The sequence below is a fragment of the Esox lucius genome, chromosome 7 (assembly GCF_011004845.1).
Source record: "Esox lucius isolate fEsoLuc1 chromosome 7, fEsoLuc1.pri, whole genome shotgun sequence".
NCBI lineage: Eukaryota > Metazoa > Chordata > Actinopteri > Esociformes > Esocidae > Esox > Esox lucius.
This window is the reverse complement of record NC_047575.1, coordinates 34072259-34094277: the sequence shown is the minus strand read 5'-3', so window position 1 is coordinate 34094277 and position 22019 is coordinate 34072259. Positions and strand designations below refer to the sequence as shown.

The 22019-nt window shown below is 46.0% G+C and overlaps 1 protein-coding gene across 3 annotated transcripts in view; it reads right to left on the bottom strand.

Moving 5' to 3' along the window:
* The window catches only part of zbtb16a (zinc finger and BTB domain containing 16a), a 133542-nt gene that overhangs the window by 75947 nt on the left and 35576 nt on the right, over positions 1-22019 (bottom strand). For all 3 annotated transcript variants that reach the window (XR_829013.5, XM_010893528.5, XM_020048274.3), the window contains exon 3: positions 1986-2083. Coding sequence is in view for 2 of the 3 variants with exons in the window: in XM_010893528.5 (XP_010891830.1) it covers positions 1986-2083 (98 nt within the window). In the remaining variant the exon portion in view is untranslated. The remainder of the gene's footprint in view (positions 1-1985; positions 2084-22019) is intronic.

Below are 22019 nucleotides of genomic sequence, written 5' to 3'. Positions count from 1 at the left end.
AGTGTGAAGAGGCAGGCAGACGGTTGCCGTTTTCGCGCCGCCGCCGTCCATGTTTGACATTTCCCTTTTAGCTTGACACTCGCTGAAAACTTTTGTGAACGAGAGAATACTTCTGCCAGGAGACCGAGAATTTGAACCAACGTCTCTGTGAGGTCAGAGTATTTCGCCCGCCCCCTCACCTGTGGAGAACACGGACCTTTATCATTCAGTAACCGTATCAAAGTGCTCGTCATGACACAGCTGGTTATTTACGCTGTGGACGAGATATGGACCCAGTCAGGATGGGAAAGCTAAGGCCAAGCAGATGTGCCTTAGGATGCAGCCCTGGTGCTGTAGACCAGTTTCCACTGGGGAGGGGAAGCGAGGCGAGCTCAAGTAGAACACTCTTTTGAAATGTTTCTCTGAGGCGAGGAGAAGTGTCTGAGTCCAGGATTATCCTTACTCATTTTAAAAAAACTTCCGCTGGGCAATAATTATTCCCTCAAGGATTGTTCGATTACACGGAGTCTTACAGTCGCAGCAAGAGTTGTCTGAGGTGGCAGCGCGCGATGCGAGCCGCTCTGCTGAATATAACAGAAGAAACTCTTAAGGTCAAGGCATTTTGGCTCCAGGACTTGTGAATCTAGGTTTGGCTGGGATGATGTGCTGTGTTCTCGTCCAGAGGATCTATTACACTGGTGCCTTCAGCCATTTCCCTGGCAGCTCCAAAACAGACCTTTCTTACGCATGTCGAACATGGCTGTTTGTGTTTTTTCTTGTGACTAGTGAGTGTGTCATCGTGGTGATTTGGTAGGGAATTCTAAAATAAACCTACAATATTTCTTTAAAGCAGGCTTTGTACATGCTGAGTTGTGCACAGAGGCAATTCACCGGCACAGCGTGAAACGTCATTCATCTCCCGGACGCAATACGGTGGGAGAGCCTCCTTGCCAGTAAATCAAAACGCCGGTCGCTACATCCTGGAGCACCAGACTCCCACATTAATTGTGAGAGATTCATTTGTTTGTTAAAAACACCTTCAAACAACCGATAGAGAACGAGTGGGAGACAGAGTGACATGGCATCTGTCATTTACTTAGAACGGGACAGAAACGAACAACACTCGACTGACTCTGGCTTTTCCCGTAACGTGGTCATGTGTGTTAACATGCAGCGTCACATGAGGTTGAAACACGCCAACAAGTGGAGAGGGAAGGGGCGACCCACACATGGCCTGGGTCCATCAACAGGGAACCCAGTGCCCCATGGCTTTTACAGACCTTCTATAAACCATCTGCCCTGAAGGCACCAGGAGAGGAGTTCAGTTCTCTATTTAAAATACAAGTCCAATAAAGGGAAAAATCCCAACTGAGCTAAGTAGGCCCAGGATCCGCAGGCTGTCCGTTAGCCAGTGTCAACCTGGCTGTGTGTTCAATTTCATGACTGTAATACGGCTAAAACCATTGCTCAGACCTTAACCAATGGGACTAGTTAATGCCGTAGCCAGTTATTGTCATGCTGAAATATATGTAATGTTCAAGGCATTCATCTATTCATTCAGTTAAAATCTACTTGTTGTCCCATTTAGATATCCTGCCAGTACATTGTACAGCTAATATTCAACTCCATAATGTATAACTGTAAGGAGTGCGTTAAGGAGGAGTGCGTTAAAATGAGCCAACCCTAAAGAAACAATAAATAAAAAGGAAGAAAAAGCACATGGAAATGAAGCATGTTCAAAAAGTCAAATAAATTTCATGTCTTATGATGCATATATCTAAACCAAAGTATATTGTTGTAAGATTGTTTCATACATAAAGATTGTTTCATACATCTCTACAAGCCACAATATCACACCCAGAGCTCAGCGGACTACTATAACATTGTAGTTTCTATGTAGGGTGCATCTCTGTGTGTTGTGTTAGTATGATGCAAAGGATTGAACTCCTAACAGCGTATGGTTGTGTGAATGAATGCAGTAAAGACCCAGACGTGTTGACTCTTACCGGAGTGAGACAGCAAGTGCATCCTAAGGCGGAGACTGTCCAGGAAGCGTTTCCCACACAGCTCACAGCCGTATGTCTTCATTCCACTGTGCAGCTTCCTTTAAAGATGAAGGAGACACAGATCATCAGGACAATGTCTGGAATTCCTCATCCATCACACACAGACATACTGTCAGTCAACGGGACATGTCACCGGTATCACTGTGGCTCTAAATGACGTCCACAGGCTGCAGCAAGCGTCGCTTCTCAGATACTGAATAAGGTACTAAATGAAAATGGAACTACACTCAGATGTACAAGACAGCTGGTTAACATTGCAGTCATTAAGGACACCGTGCTGATTTTGTGTCCATCTGTCAACTCCTATTATTTTAGACCCGTGTTAAGAGAATGGCCCCTATATCAAAATAAAGAACTTAAAGAAATACATTGGGTTGGTGGATTTCAGAAGAGCAGGCGTTCAACCATCTCCAGGTCTGCAGTGCTTGGTTATGGCCCAGAGGTTACAACTAAAGACAATCTTCACTTTCACAAAAAAATAAACTAAGGAACACCTTTAAAAATCCAACAGCCTTCCACTGGAATGAGATACAACCGATGTTAAGATTAAAACTTGGAGTTGAGTTAGGAACCTTGACAACTCATTTTATTGCAAAATCCCTAAACAGCAGCAGAGCCCAAACTAGCTTTTGTTCAGATATATCTAAATCTTTTCTGAAGCAATTAAAGGACATACAGATTGGCAAACAATGGACATTTTTGCAGATAGCCTTGCTAAGCTCCCCGAGAACTTTAAATACTCCGTGCCTTAAGTGGAGAGGCACACAGACAGAGATAGAGAGCACATAAAGGCATAGGCCATGTTAGCTTCAAGACAGCTTCCTTCAAGGAAGTGAAGAGAAAAGCAATTCAAGAACACACACACACACACTCTCACACACACACTCTCTCTCTTACACACACACTCACACACACACACACACAGAATGACTTCAAACAATGCAGTGCTTTAAAACACAACGTTCAGGTCACTACCCCCCAATAAACCATCCTAACAGGTAAGCCCTTTTATTGTTTTATTGATGTTCTTGCTTAAGTGCGCCTTGCCAGAGCACACCGACTGGCGCAAAGACCGCTGGCAATCTGTTAAAAGTGGCAAGCCAAATTTACTTTTATTAGCATGCTTGCAACATTCCGTAATTGTTCCCAGAAAAGTAATTAGCTCATTGTTTGCACCTCAGTGCCAGACGCATGTCTGAGACAGAGAAACAAAGGCATATGATCCAGTTTTTGCATTTTTCTCCGTGCACATATACTAGGTATGTCATTAAACAGAGTCAAAAACTGTGAGAAAACATTATGTAAAAAAAAAAGTATGTGAGCACCAAAATAGTTTTACACTTTTAAGTTCAGATGAGGAAGATTTTTGTGTAGCCTGCGTGGTACGCCTGAATGAAGTGATAATCAGAACACTTCAAGCTAGACCGTCTCGCTATCAAAACAGACGACGGAAACAAGTGACTTAGTATGAGAGTTCTCTCGGAAACAATACCCTTGATAGGAAGATTTGCTGAACTTCACATGCTTGACACAGCGATCCATCGTCGCATTTCACAAAAGAGCAGAGGATGTTTGGGGGAAAAATGACGATTGATTGTCATACGCCAAATCAAAATTGATTTACAGCTCCGGGCCGTTTGTGACAATGGTGGCAAGAGTCATTAAGCGAGGATGTCTGGGTTGACTTTAATGAAGATTAATTGATGAAAAACTGTTTTGAGAACTGAGTGAAAAGAGACTGGGGGGGGATAAACAAAGAAAGATGGGACGAGAGTGAGACAGAGAGAAAGAAAATGAGAAACTAGCAGAAAACCTTCAGAAATCCAGAAGGCTGAGTAGGATTTGAGAAGAGATCTAAAAAAAAAAAAAAAGGAAGAATGATGAAGCAAAGCCCTTTGGCAAGCTGTATGTAATTAAAAAGGCCTGTAAATGACCCCCAAAATAAAAGGGTCCACTTCAGAAGGCCAGGACGGGTGAGCGGCTGTGGCAGGAGAGGGGAGCCGGGAAAACCCCAAGGGTGCACGCACCTTGGGGACCCTGACTGACGTCTTACTGTAGGGAACACACTCCAGGAGGGCTTTTCAAAGGTCTTTTGTTGTAGCCCCTCAATCTGGCCATTGTCCCCTGGTACAGAATGAGGATGAAGAATAGATGAACTTATTAAGGGGACTGCCAGGGTTTTGGAGAGGGAAGCATGTGTGCCCAACGGAGGTGAGGGAGGTGTGGGAAACAGGAGGCTGCTGTCCATCTGGAGGGAGGAGATGGAGCTGAATCTAACAGGGGACCTACTCCACAAGCAGACAAGAAGTAGGGGTGCATTCATTAGGCCGAACAGAACCTTTTAGTGGCAGAAGGAAGGGACCTCCCTGACATTCTCCAGTAGGAAATTGGTATGACAAAATATTTTATAACTAAACTGTTTCATTTCGTAGAATACAATCCAGATGGTGTTTCCACAAGATAGTGTGACAGACAGACAGACCTATATTTAGGATACTGGAGAATAATACAACATGCTACATCTGGTCTTTGCTATGGGACTTAAGGAGACTTGTGTTTAAAACCAAATTAGGCTGAGCAATTGAGCACTCTGGCATCGCTATTGTCACAGAATAATCACTAGTGTGGCGTTTCTGTTGGGAAAGCTAAGAATATCTACACAATGTAGGGTTGCATTGCCTAAAACACCACGCACCTAAAAATGACACACCAATTAATGTAAACTAAATTATTTCTTTATGTATACAGCACCAGTCAAATGTTAGGAAATTCCCATTCACTTGGGTAAATGGGTCCAATATCTGTATACACAGTGGGGAGAACAAGTATTTGATACACTGCCGATTTTGTATGTTTTCCTACTTACTTTTTATCATAGATACACTTCAACTGTGAGAACAAAAATCCAGAAAATCACATTGTATGATTTTTTAATAATTAATTTGCATTTTATTGCATGACATATGTATTTGATCACCTACCAACCAGTAAGAATTCCGGCTTTCACAGACCTGTTAGGTTCTTTAAGAAGCCCTCCTGTTCTCCACTCATTACCTGCATTACTGTCAGGGGCTCCATGCAAGATCTCACCTCGTGGGGCATCCATGATCATGAGGAAGGTGAGGGATCAGCCCAGAACTACACGGCAGGACCTGGTCAATGACCTGAAGAGAGCTGGGACCACAGTCTCAAAGAAAACCATTAGTAACACACTACGCCGTCATGGATTAAAATCCTGCAGCGCACGAAACGTCCCCCTGCTCAAGCCAGTGCATGTCCAGGCCCGTCTGAAGTTTGCCAATGACCATCTGGATGATCCAGAGAAGAAATGGGAGAAGCTCATGTGGTTTGATGAGACAAAAAGAGCTTTTTGATTTAAACTCCACTTGCCGTGTTTGGAAGAAGAAGGATGAGTACAACCCCAAGAACACCATCCCAACCGTGAAGCATGGAGGTGGAAACATCATTCTTTGGGTATGCTTTTCTGCAAAGGGGACAGGACGACTGCACCATATTGAGGATGGATGGGACCACGTATCGCAAGATCTTGGCCAACAACCTCCTTCCCTCAGTAAGAGCATTGAAGATAGGTCGTGGCTGGGTCTTCCAACGACCCGAAACACACAGCCAGGGCAACTAAGGAGTGGCTCCGTAAGAAGCATCTCAAGGTCCTGGTGTGGCCTAGCCAGTCTCCAGACCTGAACCCAATAGAAAATCTTTGGGAGGGAGCTAAAAGTCTGTATTGCTCAGCGACAGCCCCAAAACCTGAAGGATCTGGAGAAGGTCTGTATGGAGGAGTGGGCCAAAATCCCTGCTGCAGTGTGCGCAAACCTGGTCAAGAACTACAGGAAACGTATGATCTCTGTAATTGCAAAACAAAAGTTTCTGTACCAAATATTAAGTTCTGCTTTTCTGATGTATCAAATACTTATGTCATGCAATAAAATGCAAATTAATTACTTAAAAATCATGTGTTTTTCTGGATTTTTGTTTTAGATTCCGTCACTCACAGTTGAAGAGTACCTATGATAAAAATTACAGACTTCTACATGCTTTATAAGTGGGAATACCTGCAAAAGTGGCAGTGTATCAAATACTTGTTCTCCCCACAGTGTGTGTGCATATATATATATATACATACACACAGATAAATAGATAGAGATGTATGTCTTTTTACAGGTAGTTAATTTGACAGGCTGCAGATTCTGCGCAGAGGCAGCAGTCAGCAGTCTAACAGGCCTTCCTTGGGAGTTGTACTAACAGCCTCCTGTCACAGTGCTGGTGGCAGGCCCATTAGCCTGGATAAAAAGCAGATGATTTGGAGGTGGGTGGCGCTGGACGAAGAGGGAAAACCGAATTGACCGAGCAGTTATTACAATTTCTACCTTCTGACCAAAGAGCTCTGACCCCTCTACCAGATGTAACAGCCACACTCCCTTTCCACTCCATGTGTGAACTGTGGCGGCTCCCTGTCCTCAAATACTAACTCCCTCCCTATGACCGCATGCATGCACGCACGCACGCACAGACACACGCACAGACACACGCACAGACACACGCACCTTGGTCCCCCTCCACAGCCAGCTGCTTACTTGCTCTGTTATAGAAACAGAAGATGAGGGGGGTGGTTGTGTGTGTGTGTGTGTGTGTGTGTGTGTTTGTGTGTCAGGGGAGTAAGGGGGGCTCGTTTGAAACAGACTGACTGTAGTCATTAAGGAAGCTGACATAAAAGTCTCTCAAGCCATTTACTCAGTTAATAAGGGACTTTTTCCAACAGTCAGTTTTGACAACTGCAATAAATTTAAAATTTATGTCAACAAAACATATGCTGAACACCTCATTTGAGGTGCTGGAGTGGGGCGCGGGCTCATAAATCAGGCTAGAGTTTGAAACAGGAGTAGATTACAGGCCTGTGTTATTGAGCTGTTACAGCGTGCCTCGTATAAATCGGAACTTTTTCACTTGCCAGCGGAGCCCGCAGCCTGTATATCATACCCAGGAGTTCTTCTGTCTGGGGCCGGCCCACAACGCAGGGGTCCCCTCTACATGACACCATTAAGAAGCTACTGAAATGACCCTTCGTAACACCACTAAAACAACCGTGTGCTCGACTGGATTGCAACGGCAACGACAAAAGCAACCCATTGTGGTTTAGTTAATCGTTTCGGATAAGAGATGAATATTCAAAGAAATGCATGAATAAAATCTAAATATTCGAAAAGACATTTACTCTAGGCACCGTCTGAGGAAAGCCAGGAAAGGCCGCCCCTAGCACCTGAGCGACTAATCTTTGCAGACAGACAACATGAATCATGTCATTAGACCAGTAGTATTTGATCCTATGCTTTGAAAAAAAATATCTCGATTTTGCAGGTTTTAGCAATTTGTTTTTATTTCAGAGTAGTAATTTCCAGTAACATGCAGATGGAGCTCTTCATTCCAGTCCCAATACTCATTTAAGCTCGTCTTTAACAAGTATTGAGAGAGAACCAAGAACCGACAAGTCTTCCACTGCCCACTATCAGCGTCCGGGAAATGGTTCGTGTGTATAGGAGACAGCTTCTACCCCCAGATCATCAGACTGATAAACAGCTAACCCCAGCACCATTACCATTTCAACTCAGAGAACATTTCCACCATAGAGACTATCCGGCCCTGAAAGACTATTTGCACTGACTCTACACACATCACAGCCTCACACATTCACACACACACACACACAATGTTGCATAAAACTGTGCGACCAAGGCAATATGCACTTTGTGAACACATATCGGATATCCCTGTGTACATAACTATTACTATTCCTATTCATACTACATTTCTTACTTTGGTTCTATGTTTGACTTCTGATTATTTATTCATATTGTGCTGAACTATTGAAGGAGCTGGAAAGTCTGGCTTTTACTGCTTCTTTTACATCCTGGAAAGTGACTAATACATTTCAGCTCATCAAAACCAAAAAAGAAAAAAAAACACAGCCACAGGCATCTCCCTTTCAACGCCACGTTATTTATTTCTCACCTGTCCATTCTGTCTGTCCTACAGTCTCAACAGCAATCTTAAAACAATGTGAGACGATGCTCGAGCACGGGAGGGGAGGGGCAGGGTCACCACAAAATAAATGACGGCTGGAGAGTGTTGTTCACAATGTGCCTGGGAACGGAGCGTCTGAGAGGTGATTCTGGGGGGCTAGCCCTACTGCTCTCCAATCTGGAGGGTCCCTCTTGTGCGGCCCTTAGAAGCCTGCACGCCATCCATCCCTTGTGCACAAACAGTCAGACCAAGGAGTTTGTCAAAAGAGGGGGCCAACCCGACGTGGCAGGAAGAAAAGAGGGGGAGGGGCTCGCTGGCCATCCATTTGCATCTCTCGTTTCTGGTTAAAAGAGACCTCAGTCAGATGTTGACATGGCTCTGCCAAAACATTTGCACGAGGAGGATTCGTCTTAATTGACAGAGTGGCGCGTACAGGGGGGAAAACATTATGATATGGAAGAAATCCCGACATCATCCCGTGGCTGCGAGAACGACATGCGCGACCCCCCCCCCCCCCCCCCCCCCCCCATGCCATTGTGAACTAAGCTGTAATAATGTGAGAGACGGCTGGATGACACATCAGCGGATGATCCTAATGCAGCCATAAGTGGCTACGTGACGCCTTTGGCTCCGCTGGCCTCTCTTATTTTGGTCTTCTTTCACGGAGTGCCAGAGCCGTGCGGTGAGGCGAGGGTCTTTTTCACAGGCATTTCCAGCCCATTAGGACCAGGCGAGCCACTCAAACCACGCAGCGGAGAGCGTGAGGGGGAAATCGGAGCACGGTAAAACAAAAGGAGAGTGGAAAAGGAGAGAAAACGGCGATACAGGAAAAAGAAACGGAAAGCTCGTACGGCACTCAAGAAACAAACACCACATCTATTTTTAATAGCCCAGACCTGTTCGGTCTAATCGCACGCACAATCTAATCTGGCGACAGACTGTGCGCTGCCAAATGCTTATGAGAGCTCATTCCGAGGTGTTTTTATTTGGTTTTGTTCTAGAGTTAGCAACAGGTCAAAAGGCAGCTTCTTTCACTGCCATTGCATCCCAGGCTTTTAATCCTCTATTCCTTTGTTTTGTTCCCCCCCCCCTCTTTTTCAATCAAAATATATCAAGGGCTGGCGTAACGCTCGCCGTCGCGGGCTGTTCATCAGTCGTCCTGCACATATCAATGACTCGCCCCCTTTCCCCCCGCAGCAAGATGTTCATATGAATTCCAGCCACACACGCACGCTGCCGGCTCCGTGCGAAGCATGGCCAAGCAGCAGGCAGGCGGGCTGAGAGAGGACAGGGAGGGAGGGGTGTGCCCCTGCCTTTCATTCCCCATACACAATCCTTATTTATGATACCGAAAGATTACCTCTCCAGAATGTGCCTGGGGTAAAGAGACAGATTCTGCAAGAGAATGCTCTTCAGGTAAAAATGAACGTATCTTAAATAAAACAAATAAAAACGGGCACTGTGGGGGGTGAATTCCAAGGAAACATGAGTGGAGATGTCTGTTTAATAACCATGGATCATTCTAAAAATGATGGCACGTTATCAATTTAATTATCGGCCCTTATATCAGCGCCAGTGGTGGGCTCAACACCGCGTGCACCAATCAATGCTCATCCACACTCTGCCCTTATTATCGCTGTCAATGCCATCATCGCGTGTCCAAAACTGGGGTTGTAAAAGCGGGGTGGGGGGGGGGGGGGTTCACCGCGTGGACTGGCTGGCTACGGAGAGGCCCCGAGCAGCGGACAGTGGAGGTGTACTGGCTGGGTGGGGGTTGGGGGGAGGTGGGGGCGACTGCAGGCAATGAACAAAGCTCAATTATGTTGTTGAAGCGAACACGACACAGCGCTCCTTTCATTATCCCTGGCTAAAACCTCTTTTCTGTGGAGTCAACAGGCAGCACGGGAGGAGTATTATCCCACACAGGGGCTCTCTGTACAGGATCTGGGCTTAGGACAGACACCCGTAATTGCCATACCTGGGCAAAGAAACAGTGTTTCTGCCTAATCCCCATTTTTATACCTGTATCTTTGGCGAGCTTAGAGGCCGGGATTCACCACGAAAACCCCGCCCGCATTTAAACCGACCCATTTGAAGACCCCCACCCCCCACCCCCGACCCCACCCCCCAATTCCCTTTGCTAAATCAGTTATTTCTAAAGGTGTACGACACTTGATTCGATTGCGGTGGAAATCCGAGAAGATTCTAGAGGGAACCTTCACTATGCATCCATAAAGCATGGCTTCCAATGCACGCATGACACAGAGACCTGTGTTCTCCGATTAATGCCATCATTGACATTCCCTGACACGCGAGGATAATAGCCTTGTCATTTAATCAAGGCCTCGATGCCGTGTTTCCACAAAACCCATTACAACCAAGAAGAAAAAAACATGCAAAACGCTACAGATCACATCTCCATTTATTTGCTTAAAACGGTAACGGAGCCACGGCAGGTTCGCCTCTCCTCCCTGCACACGCTCCGCTTTTTGTTTTCTTTCAAAAGAAACCGGGCTCTTATTTTCCTCGCCACCCGTCGTCTTAAAATAGACGTCGTCGTTTTCTGTCGCAGTTTGTTATGTTCTTGTTTTCTTCCGTTCCCATTCCTTGATCCTTCAGATCTGAGAGGTTAGCGGTGTGGAGGCAGCTAGCGCGACGCGCGGGCCCGGGCTATAAAAAGAGCCAGACTGAGTCTTCCCTCTCCCATGCATTATTCATGAGCATCACCTTCCATCAAGTGGCAGAAACCTCAAGGATGACTAACTTTAGGTTGTGTTTCAAAAAGGGAGAGACAAGAGGAGCCTGGCTGAGGCAACGCTCCCTCTGTGCTGCTACCGTGTATAATTTATTCCTGGTTCAGATGACATCAAATACTTGTACCCTCTTGAGTGTTGCAGTTTACAGTCTACGAAGCTTAAGGGAAAGAAGAGATTTCTTTTTATCTCTCTTTCTCTCTCGCGTCTCTCTAGCACAGGCATAACGAGTGCCAGCACCTGTTACATCCATAAAACTGACATTGAACAACAACAACAACAACCTGTGTGTTACGGCTCCAAAAACCAAGCTCGTTGCTAAACGGTGAGAAACTTTTGGGAGAAGCCTGCGTGTCGTTCAGGCTACGCTATTCCAGATGTTGTTTACCGTTCTCTTCATTCCATCCGGATAGACTGGTTCGTATCATCACTATCACAGCCGCTGCGTGACCCTTATTGCAAAATTATTACTTTTTTTTGGCTGGAACTGTGAAAATATTATGCAACGAGTCCTGATTTGATTTAGTGTAGACTGAGTAACCTGCAGCCAAGCGCTGTAACAAAACTGAAGAACTGTTCTTGGAAAACAGCTTTTGCGAAAGCTAATTCTGAAGATGTTCTTTTTACTTAAGATGACCAGGGCAGAATGTTTTGACACAGCTGACCTCGGTAATTGTGTGTCTGTGTGTGTGTGTGTGTGTGTGTTAAACACACCAGCCTCCAGTTGCTGTGCCTCATGGTCGCTCAGGGAGGTTCAGGTGGCAGTGGCCAAATGCTAGGCATTCGCACTGTCATTCCCCGCACGTCTGATTCCCAAAAGCGCCTGCGAGGTCCCAAATAGCCCAACCAGAGCACACAGAGACTGCAGTAAACAAGTCTCTCTCGTCTGGGCGGGGAGGGAGAGCTGGGAGGATTACATCCAGTGACCGCCATGTGCAGAGTCACCACCAATCACCCACTACTGGAAGCCCTTTATGACATGGAGTCGACCGACGGCAAAAGAAGCTGCCAGTAAGCGCCGGGCAATGCCAGGAATGTCAGCCAGATTGAATTTATGCTATTCCATACTGACATACATGTGAAGGGGGCCATTGAAATATAAGCTAATGACGCTGTGTCCGATGACTAGCGACATTCTCAGTGGCACAAAGTGGGTGCTTGAGCTCTAGATAATGTGTCGGCGCATGGTGTTTGTTAAACTGCATTAGTTATAATGTCAGCAGAACCATTTTGGCAATTTCAGTCTGGGAGGCAGGGATTAAGTAGCCCTTTTGGAGAGGGCGAAGGAAACAAATATCTGGGAACACCGCTGACAGCTTTTTGGCCGTAGGGGGGGAATTCTGAAATGCCTCCTTACGACAAGGCCTGGGGTTGCCCGGTAGTCAGAGAGCAGACTGGCCCCGACCCAGTCATTTCAGGGGTTGCCCCGTGGTCAGACAGCAGACTGGCCCCGACCCAGTCATTTCAGGGGTTGCCCCGTGGTCAGACAGCAGACTGGCCCCGACCCAGTCATTTCAGGGGTTGCCCCGGGGTCAGACAGCAGACTGGCCCCGACCCAGTCATTTCAGGGGTTGCCCCGTGGTCAGACAGCAGACTGGCCCCGACCCAGTCATTTCAGGGGTTGCCCCGTGGTCAGACAGCAGACTGGCCCCGACCCAGTCATTTCAGGGGTTGCCCCGTGGTCAGACAGCAGACTGGCCCCGACCCAGTCATTTCAGGGGTTGCCCCGTGGTCAGACAGCAGACTGGCCCCGACCCAGTCATTTCAGGAAACAACGCTGAGGACATGAATGTGTAAGACATTCATGCGTGTTGTACTGCCCCCCCCCACCAACCCCACCCCCCAACCATCTAGGTAGGCTGCTCCCCCGGTTTCCCGGGCTTGTAGTGGAAAGGGGTGAGGTGTGTGTGGGCCAGCGTAGTGGTGGTGGGAGGGGGGACTTGCTGCTGGAGGGAGAGAGAGAGAGAGAGAGCGCGAGGGAGAGGCGTAAAGAGAAATCGATATGGCTGCTGTGAGTCACTTGCCGCTGTGCCTTTTGGCTGGGCGAGGCGGCGGCGGTGGGGGGAAATCAACACGGACCCCTTAACAAAACGAATAACTAGCAGCGTGGCCACCCTCAAGACAGACGTGTCAGGCACAGCAGGAACACACAGCAGAGCAGGCTGGAAGACACTGGGCTGCCTGGTAACAACACACACACACACACACACACACCAACAGGGTCTGAGGAGCGGGGAACTGAAGTGAGGAATAGGAAGAGATAGACAGGCATGTAAAGGGTGTAGTATTCATGAAGTCATTGTTTTTGGTCACAACAGTCATTTCTAGATTAAAGATCAGAGCAAGGCTAATCTGTATATAGTGGATTTATTTATTTTAGGATTTTACCAAATGTACCCAATTTCCACGCTGCTTCTCATCACACCGTTCACTGAACCAGGAAGAATTTGACAGGTAGGAGAGCAAATTCTGAGGCCAAAAACCACAACCGAGTTTGCAGTTGACGACCAAACACAAGGAGTCGCTAGAGTGCGACGAAACAAAGCAGTCCTGTCCAAAATACCTGCTATCCACTATTGGCAAGAGTAAGCCAAGGTGAGTCGCCCCTGTGGGACCCTAGAGCTCAGTCAGCAGGGCTGCCAACAGGATTCAAACACCTGGATGTAATCACACAGCTGTACGGCAACAGTCCCTTGGTCCACTTAAGGGAACAGACTCTCTGATGGAGTTAGAGATTCCGCAACTGTAAAGTTTATTATAGAAGAGTTTTATTCTAAATCCAACCCACAGCTCCTTTTGTAAACAGGAAAACAATAGTTTTCTCCTGACGGACCCACAGAAATGACATGTGCAGTGCGTTTTACTTTCCACTTGAATTAAGTTTTCCTCAACGAATGTAATCGTGGTTGGTTAAACATTTGCCAGCTGGGGCGTTTTATCTTTTGTTTGTTGTCATTAAAGAAGAACAGAGCCTGATCTTGAATCAATCATATGTACAATGAATCCAATAAGCATGGCAGTAGAATGCACCTGGGGTCCTCGAGCGACGCCTGGCTGAGTTGGTGCCTGCCTGGGCCGCCAATCCAAGCTCACGTCTTTTAATAGCCCAGCGGACAAGCAAGTAAGAATCCCTCTCACTCCCTTTTTGCCACTCACCACAAGCACACATGCGCACGCACACGCACACGCACGCACACGCACGAACGCACATCTCCATTTGCCTCCCAGGAACAGCAGGCCCAGGCCACGCTCCACATAATTATGCCAATCAAATCAACAGAGGTTCAGTGGCGGGGTGGGGGCCAGGTCGTGGGGGGGTGGGCTGGGCTGTCTATATTCATTCACACAGCACTAGCTCACTCCTCTTTTACACAATTTGCAAAAGTGGAGCAGGTTGTTTTTTTCTTCTTTTCAGCACAGACCCGTGTGAAGTCAGAGGCATCTGGACCACAGCTTCACCCGCGAGATGCCGGTTTGGTTGACGCTCTGGTCAAAACTAAATCTGTCAGGTTTATCGGTTCAGAGGTTTCACCAACGGCTTCCCTTTTCTTCCGCTTCCCTTCACCAAAGAAACCAATTGGCTATGCGATATGACTTCTCCAAAGTGTTGCATAATTCTTCAATATTCTTTGCACAATAGCTCTAGCCCATTCAGGCTCTCCCCTCTGTGTGCTGTTCAGATTTAAACAGCTGTACTTAGTGCTGGCCAGACTCTGGGGAGGGCGCCACGGTCACATGACGCTTTAGCGTTTTAGCACTGCTAGCTCCCTAGCGGCACTTAAATCAGCATCTTAACAAACATGTCCCCACCTTCCCCCCTTCTCCGCTGGAGAAAAAAAAAAAAAACGTTATGTTACCTGAGACAAGCAATTTAGCTTTTTTTGTTGTTTGCCTGACCTAGAGAAAACAATTTCAAAGGGTCTTCCTGGGGTCTTAACAGCTTCGCTTGAACAGGTAGGCACCAGGCCGCCTTTTTCCCCCCAGAAGATGAATTGGCGAGCTGTCTACTTCAGACAGGGCGAGTAGTTGTGTTTCTGTAATGGGACACTGGAAGTGTCTTTGATTAATGAAAGAGCGATACTGAGCTGTTAGGGAACCGGCGCACTGAGAGAGCGATTGAGCGGCGGATACGTGCCGACAGATGCCGTAGCACAGCCGGATCCCAGGGAGAAGAGGGGGCTGCGGGATGAAGTTGAGTCCAGATACGCGCCTGCCGCCATTGTGGGGGCCCGAATGGGCACATCACACCGAGAAATGGGTGTCAAAATGGATGTCAGAAATTCCTCCAGCCTCAATGAGAAGCTGTAATTGAGGCTCCCGATCACTGATAAAGTTCAGAGGGTTAGCGACTGATACAGAACACAAACCACAACTGTCTTAACCGCACCGACACAGTTCCAATTCAACCACAACCCTGAAAGCCCAAAGCAAGCAGAACAAATAGTTGCAATGACAGTTGTTGCATAGCTGAGAGCTGGACAATGATTAGTAATTTTTCTTTAGGCATCTGTCATTTATCAACTTAATGGATGCCAAGAACGAGATCTTCCAGCACATGTTTGTCTAAATAAGTATTGTTTTGTCTCCCATTTAACCTTTTGAAATAAGTCACATAAAAACATGAAGAGACCAAATCCTGCATTCTTGTAGTAAACCCACATAGAAAAGTCTTTGTTTACATGACCAACAATGCTAAGGCTACAATACCAAACACAATACCGTTTCCTGTCTGCTATTCCTAACCAAAAAAAAATATTACAAACTTTTTCATTCAACAGTTTTCTTTTGGCAACAGCAAATCACCATTTTTGAACTAACTTTATTTTTTTTTTACTAATAATTAATTCTGAAATAAAGACTGATGTCATGGAATGAATTAAGAGACCACACTTTACAAGACAGCTGCAAACAAGAGCCGCTTCCAACAAAGCTTTGTTGTTGTTTGTTGTTTTGCTAATACACACGTATTGGCAAATGGTATTATTACTGTTTTAAAAGCAACTCTTTTTTTGTGTGGAGACCCATCAAGGGGTTTTCCTGTGAGAAGGCGCTTTATAACCTTCTGGAGCATCACGTCATGCTCAAACGTTCCAAGATGGGCTGAGGACCGATGTAAATCCTTAACCTAAACTCAGTCAAAATACTTTCCACCTAAACAGGCAATCAGCAGTACAAGTATTTTCTCCATCCCTGTTTTGTAAAAAAGCTGAAGGATGGGCAAAACCATAGTGTAATGGAAACTCTCCGGGTCAAGTCACACGCATGCTTCCCCAGCAGAGACCAGGTTTGAGTCCCTCCTTACTGTTCACCTGCCTGCCTGGCCACCCTCTGTTTCCTACTGTACAAATGAAATATAAAAAGCCCCCACCAAATATATCCTTTAAAAAAAACAATTTAAGAGTTCTAATGTGGTACAACAGATGAGCTAAGTATAGTAAGCTGTTATTTTCTTCAAGAATCAAAAGGGAAAATGTCACTATTTCATAATGTCTGTTTTTAGAACAGAATGTCAGTTTTTTCTTTTGTGTAAGGGTGTTTCTCACTCATCCCAACCCCCTCTTCTTTCGTTTTGAGGCATAGGACCTCCATTTGATTATTTTCGGGTGGCACGGGAAGAAAGGATGTTTATGTTTGCCTTGTTTCCAGGCTGGAAGTCCTCTCGAGGGAGGGCATTCCACACCCAAAGCATGACTAAAGGTATGTGAACCATCTGGACAAAGCCACTGGCCACAATAGCCCTACACAGTCCGGTCCCATAGGCCAGCCAGGCTCTCAGTGGCCTTCTATTGAGTGGGCCCAGCACCTAGATAGCCATCTGCTCCTGTGGGGTCAACCATCATTTCCACTGTTATCCAGTCTTGGTTTGGGTGTGTCTGTAGTTTTGGTTGTGTGTCTGTGTGTTGTCTATGTGCTCTGGTCCTGTTCCAAGATGAACAAGAGCATTTGTGTGCATGTTTGCATGTGTAAAGTGCTTTGATGCCATGGCTCTCTAAATCAATACCAACAACCAACTGGTCAGTTATGAACAAAGAACAAATGCAATGAGACAGCTATGACCTAATTATTCAGCTTCAAACACCTCCCAGGTGCAACTAAATAAATGTAACCCTATTTTCCATTTACATATCTAGTCCAGGAATCCTCATTAGAGACAACACCTGGTTCTCACAGCACACCATCTGAGCCAATAATCAATGTGCAGGGAACAGGGACGAAGTCTCCCCAGGCCAGTTTAAGTCCTGTAAGTCAGACCCATGATGTGGTTATGGTGGAGTTGGTGGAGGTCAACTCTTCTGTTACTGTGGAACGGTCTATGAAGAGGCCTCATGGCTGCTGTAGTATATAGTGTCTAGGTGGTCCTGGGCAATGTGCCGCCTGACAGGATAACAGAGAGGGAGCCAGACACTGATGCTAATAAAGAAGCTGAATTTGATAATCAGCTGAGACAGTCAATTTGCTAATAAGGAATTCTAATGAATGAATCAATGTGCATTTCAGCAGGCAGTATTGTCAAGAGCAGTCAAGTGCAGTTTGCACTCGCTCTCTCTCCTCTCCTCTCCCTCCCTCCCTCCCTCCCTCCCTCCCCACCCCGCTCCCTCCCTACACCTCTCCCTCCCTCCCTCCCCCCCTCCCTCCCCACATCTCTCCCTCCCCACATCTCTCCCTCCCTCCCTCCCCACATCTCTCCCTCCCTACACCTCTACCTCCCTGGCCCCCTCCTTCCCCACCTCCTTCTCTGCCTCCCTCCCCGACTCACTCTCCACCCAGACGAAGGCAATTCTTCATAGTACAAGAGAAGAAAATTTGTTTAGGGGAGGTTTAAAGTAACTGTTCAGTGAAATCGTGTTCTGTTAGTTCACACCCAAATAATGTTGTTGACTTATATTGTAGTTGTATTTGTAGAAAAAGCATAAGAGAAAAAATGAGACATTAAAAACCCCAATTCAAACCATAACTAAAAATAGACTCAATGTCAGCATGCCATACTCCTGGGAGGGATGAGCTGGACAATCGACTTGCTACTCACATGAATATTCATTATGATCAGAACACCCCATCACCATTTGGTTATTGGTATAACGCCCACACCAGCACAGAAAAACAGATGTCATTTTAACCATATTATTAAAACAATTTTAGAAGGAAATCTATTTAACTCATTTTGTAAGTTATTCAAATGTCGTATTCAATTGAAACCTTGAAACACTAGGCAGTTACTTTAAAGAGGAAAAACAAACTATAGATCTGTTCCGTACAGCAGAGACTACAACTATTTCAATAACAGATCACATAGAACAAAAAGCAAAAACTCTTGCTCTAAAAATGTATCCTTGCATACCTCTCCTTCTGACATGGCATAATCCACATGAGAAAATAATAGTATAATAGCTGGTTTATTTTAATTTAAGATCCTCATAGGCACTAATTACAAAATAAGCTGAGAGATGCCTATTCAGCTTATCAATGGATTACACACCCAGTCAGTGTTGTCCAATTTAAACATGTGTGTTCAGGTCGGGGTTGAGGCTTAGGTAAACTTAACACCGTGGTGGTCATGTCAAAGACATTATCGCCCTCGAGGTTGAAAATGAGCTGCCCTTCTTCCCCATAGGAACCAATAGGTTCAAATGAGTGAAGGATGGATTGAGGGGGAAAGAGAAAGAGAGAGAGAGAGAGAGAGTTGGGTGAGGGAGGGGGAGGAGCTCATCCACGGAGGGGGCTAAGTACGTGCAAACGGAGTTAACCGAGCAGTCGGATATAAAGCCCCTTTTTAGTCCTGTGACAGGAAGAGACCTCCACAGACAGTGAAATATAAACACTAAAATACATTCATGGTACTTAGATGATGATTTAATTACCTACATTATCAATTTCTTTCCCATTTTTCAAACGCAAATAAAACAGAATGGCCCAAACCATATACAACTACATACATGTTAAATTGTTTAAATGTTAGTGATTCTTTAACCAAACAACACACCCAAAAAGTTTCCATTGCAGTAGTTGGAGGGGAAGGAATTTATGGAGGGGAGTGCTGGGGGTCAGAGGTGAGCCCTTGCACTCAACAGTCAGCCTAAAAGCCTGAGATAAGAGCTGAAAGCATCCTGTGTGTGCCTGATACCAGCCCCTGGGCAAACAGATACAGTAAAGCTGCACCAAGTGGAATTCTCAGTTCAGAGCACTCCTTAAAGTCAACCTGGGTCCGAGACGAAGGGGTCAGGGCCTGACTAGAGCGGTCAACGGACAGTCATTCATCAACTAGCCCCTAATGGCCAAGGCTTTATTCTGTCACTATAAATGACCTTCGCCACAGGGAGAAAAGCCACAAGTGGACAATGCAGGTTGACGAGGCGGGCATCCATTCGACACATTGGATCTACATGAGGGGTCGTGGGGTCATCGGGGACACTCACCACTCCTTGAGAGCCTGAGGGGCGGGTATTACTATTTGTGTATCGGCTCTGGCGATTGCTTATCTTGGACATGTGTGACAAAGCAGAAAAGGGATGGGGGCTGAGGACAGGTGGTGACATGGTCCTGTCTCTTCGGCTGACTAGGGGAGTGCCACATCCCTTAACTTAATGCACTCTCTCTGGCACCAGCCAAACACCAGAATCAATCTCACTTCAAACTCTATGGATGGCACTGAGGAATGCCAGGCAAGTTTGCGGCACTGAACTGTTGGAATCTGGCCAGTCCACAGAGTGACAGTCCACAGGTGACCTTGAAATCCAGAGACTAAATTTGCTAGACTTCTAGGAATTACTTTTTAATGTGTTTACAACTTGACTGTGACTTTTAAAGACTTGAGCAGCAAAGTGCAATCAATCAGTGTTGAAAAGAGACCTTAAATGTATTTAGAAATAAAACAAATCCTAGAGGCCTGCTCTTGTGTAAGTCACAAGCCCAGTGATCTTTTGTAACCTGTGACACGTGCCATCCCATTTCTATACCAGCTAAGAATAAAAAAGCCCAAGTGTGCAGTGCTATAAGTGTAACTAATCAGTGTTTGGAGAGTGGCTCTTCCTTTCTGTCATCACCACTTCCTTATTTCCAACCTCCCGTCTGCTGAAGGCCTGTCAGCAGCTTCTCCTCTCCACAGCTCTAGCTTGGCACAACTTCACTGACACAGGAAGTGGTTGGTCGCTGTGACATATGTGCTGCATGTGACACACACACACGCACACACGCACACACGCACACACGCACACACGCACACACGCACACCGCACACACGCAAACGCACACGCACACGCACACGCACACGCACACGCACACGCACACGCACACGCACACGCACACGCACACGCACACGCACACGCACACGCACACGCACACCACACACACACACACACACACACACACACACACACACACACACACACGGATTCTCCTATTAAAGTTGCATTTTTACATATTCATTTCTCAAGGCAGGTCTGTTCAAAACAGTAATTGATTTGAAAAGGGATTAATCCTAATGACTAAGCGAGGCTGTAAAATAAATCCTCCTCCAGTCAGACCATGTGCATTTTCAAGCCAATTGTTCTATTAAATGACACTTCACCGCATTCTTCTGCAAACTGCTAAATCCCAAAACATGGGCCATGCCGGTGTTTTCCAGTGAGTAGGCCACCATGTTTCAAAAACTGAAAGGCAACTGTTGTTCTATCGTCTTTAGACTCAAGGAAATGAGCTCATTTCAAGACGTTGCTGGCTTGTTTCCTGTTGGCAACATCCTGGCCATCAAACAAAAGGATTCAAGGCAGAGAACTGCAGCAGCCATTGGAACATTATAACACTATCCCTATTTAATTAGCTGCATTACAAATCAGAGCTCGCTGTTGTCGTTGTTGAAAAGGTAGCTGCTATGTGAAATAGCACTGTACAGCCTCAGCCCACACATCGCACAGCCTCAGCCCACACATCGCACAGCCTCAGCCCACACATCGCACAGCCTCAGCCCACACATCGCACAGCCTCAGCCCACACATCGCACAGCCTCAGCCCACACATCGCACAGCCTCAGCCCACACATCGCACAGCCTCAGCCCACACATCGCACAGCCTCAGCCCACACATCGCACAGCCTCAGCCCACACAACGCACTGCCCCAGCCCACACAACGCACTGCCTCAGCCCACACAACGCACTGTCTCAGCCCACACAACGCACTGCCTCAGCCCACACAACGCACTGCCTCAGCCCACACAACGCACTGCCTCAGCCCACACAACGCACTGCCTCAGCCCACACAACACATTGTTGGTCAGATACCCTGACCTGGCAGCACATGATCCATATATGTTCCCGGAGAACTAAAGCTAGAGATCTTTGTTAAAAAAAAATAGAGATTTTGTTATACTGCAAGTCAATGTTGCCTCTGTCCTGTCTACCACACCAGTGGGTGCAAAATTTCACCTTAATTAAACAGCTTGAACATGAAAAAGTGCATTGCTCATCCGCTCCTGACTATATGTAATTCCTTATTCTAGGGTTTCAGCAAAGACCAGCTAAAAGCCCATGTTACAGCAGAAACAGACTCACAAACGCAGGTACGACCAGTCTTCAGTTAGTGGTTTACAGGCGTATATAGTACTTGACATAACAAATACTGAGTGAAACATTTAATAACATTTAATTAGATAAAAGAATGCTTTTTTTATTCAATGAGTAAAAAAGTTAATGACCTCAATGATACTCAGTGTTTAATAAAAAATTTATTGTTGTTTTATTTATACACAAACATAATGTTTTATGTATGTTCAAAAAATGTATAAAAAATAAATAAAACGACCCTGTGAGAAATACTTTTTAAAAAGAAGTTCTGGTCTTGTCAGAGGAAACTCAAAAGTTGTGAGAGTTCTGTGCAACTTCCGGCGTGTGTTTACAGGGACCACTGAGGCAGCACCCAGTGTAACAAGGCTATGAGTGGCCTTCTGTACTGAAAAAAAACACTGAAGAAATCGCATTACATTTTTACATAGAAACAGCTGTTCTAGGATATAGCATACAATGGCCTACATGTGGTGGCCATTGGTGTTCAGTGCAGGCCTACAGTTAATGAACCTTTACAAAACATTTCGCCAGTAACACCATGGGAAAAACAGTTGACTGTAAATTGTATTATGATGGGTTATTTAATGCAAGAATACATTATTCTGGGCAAATAACTTGCTAACTAGCG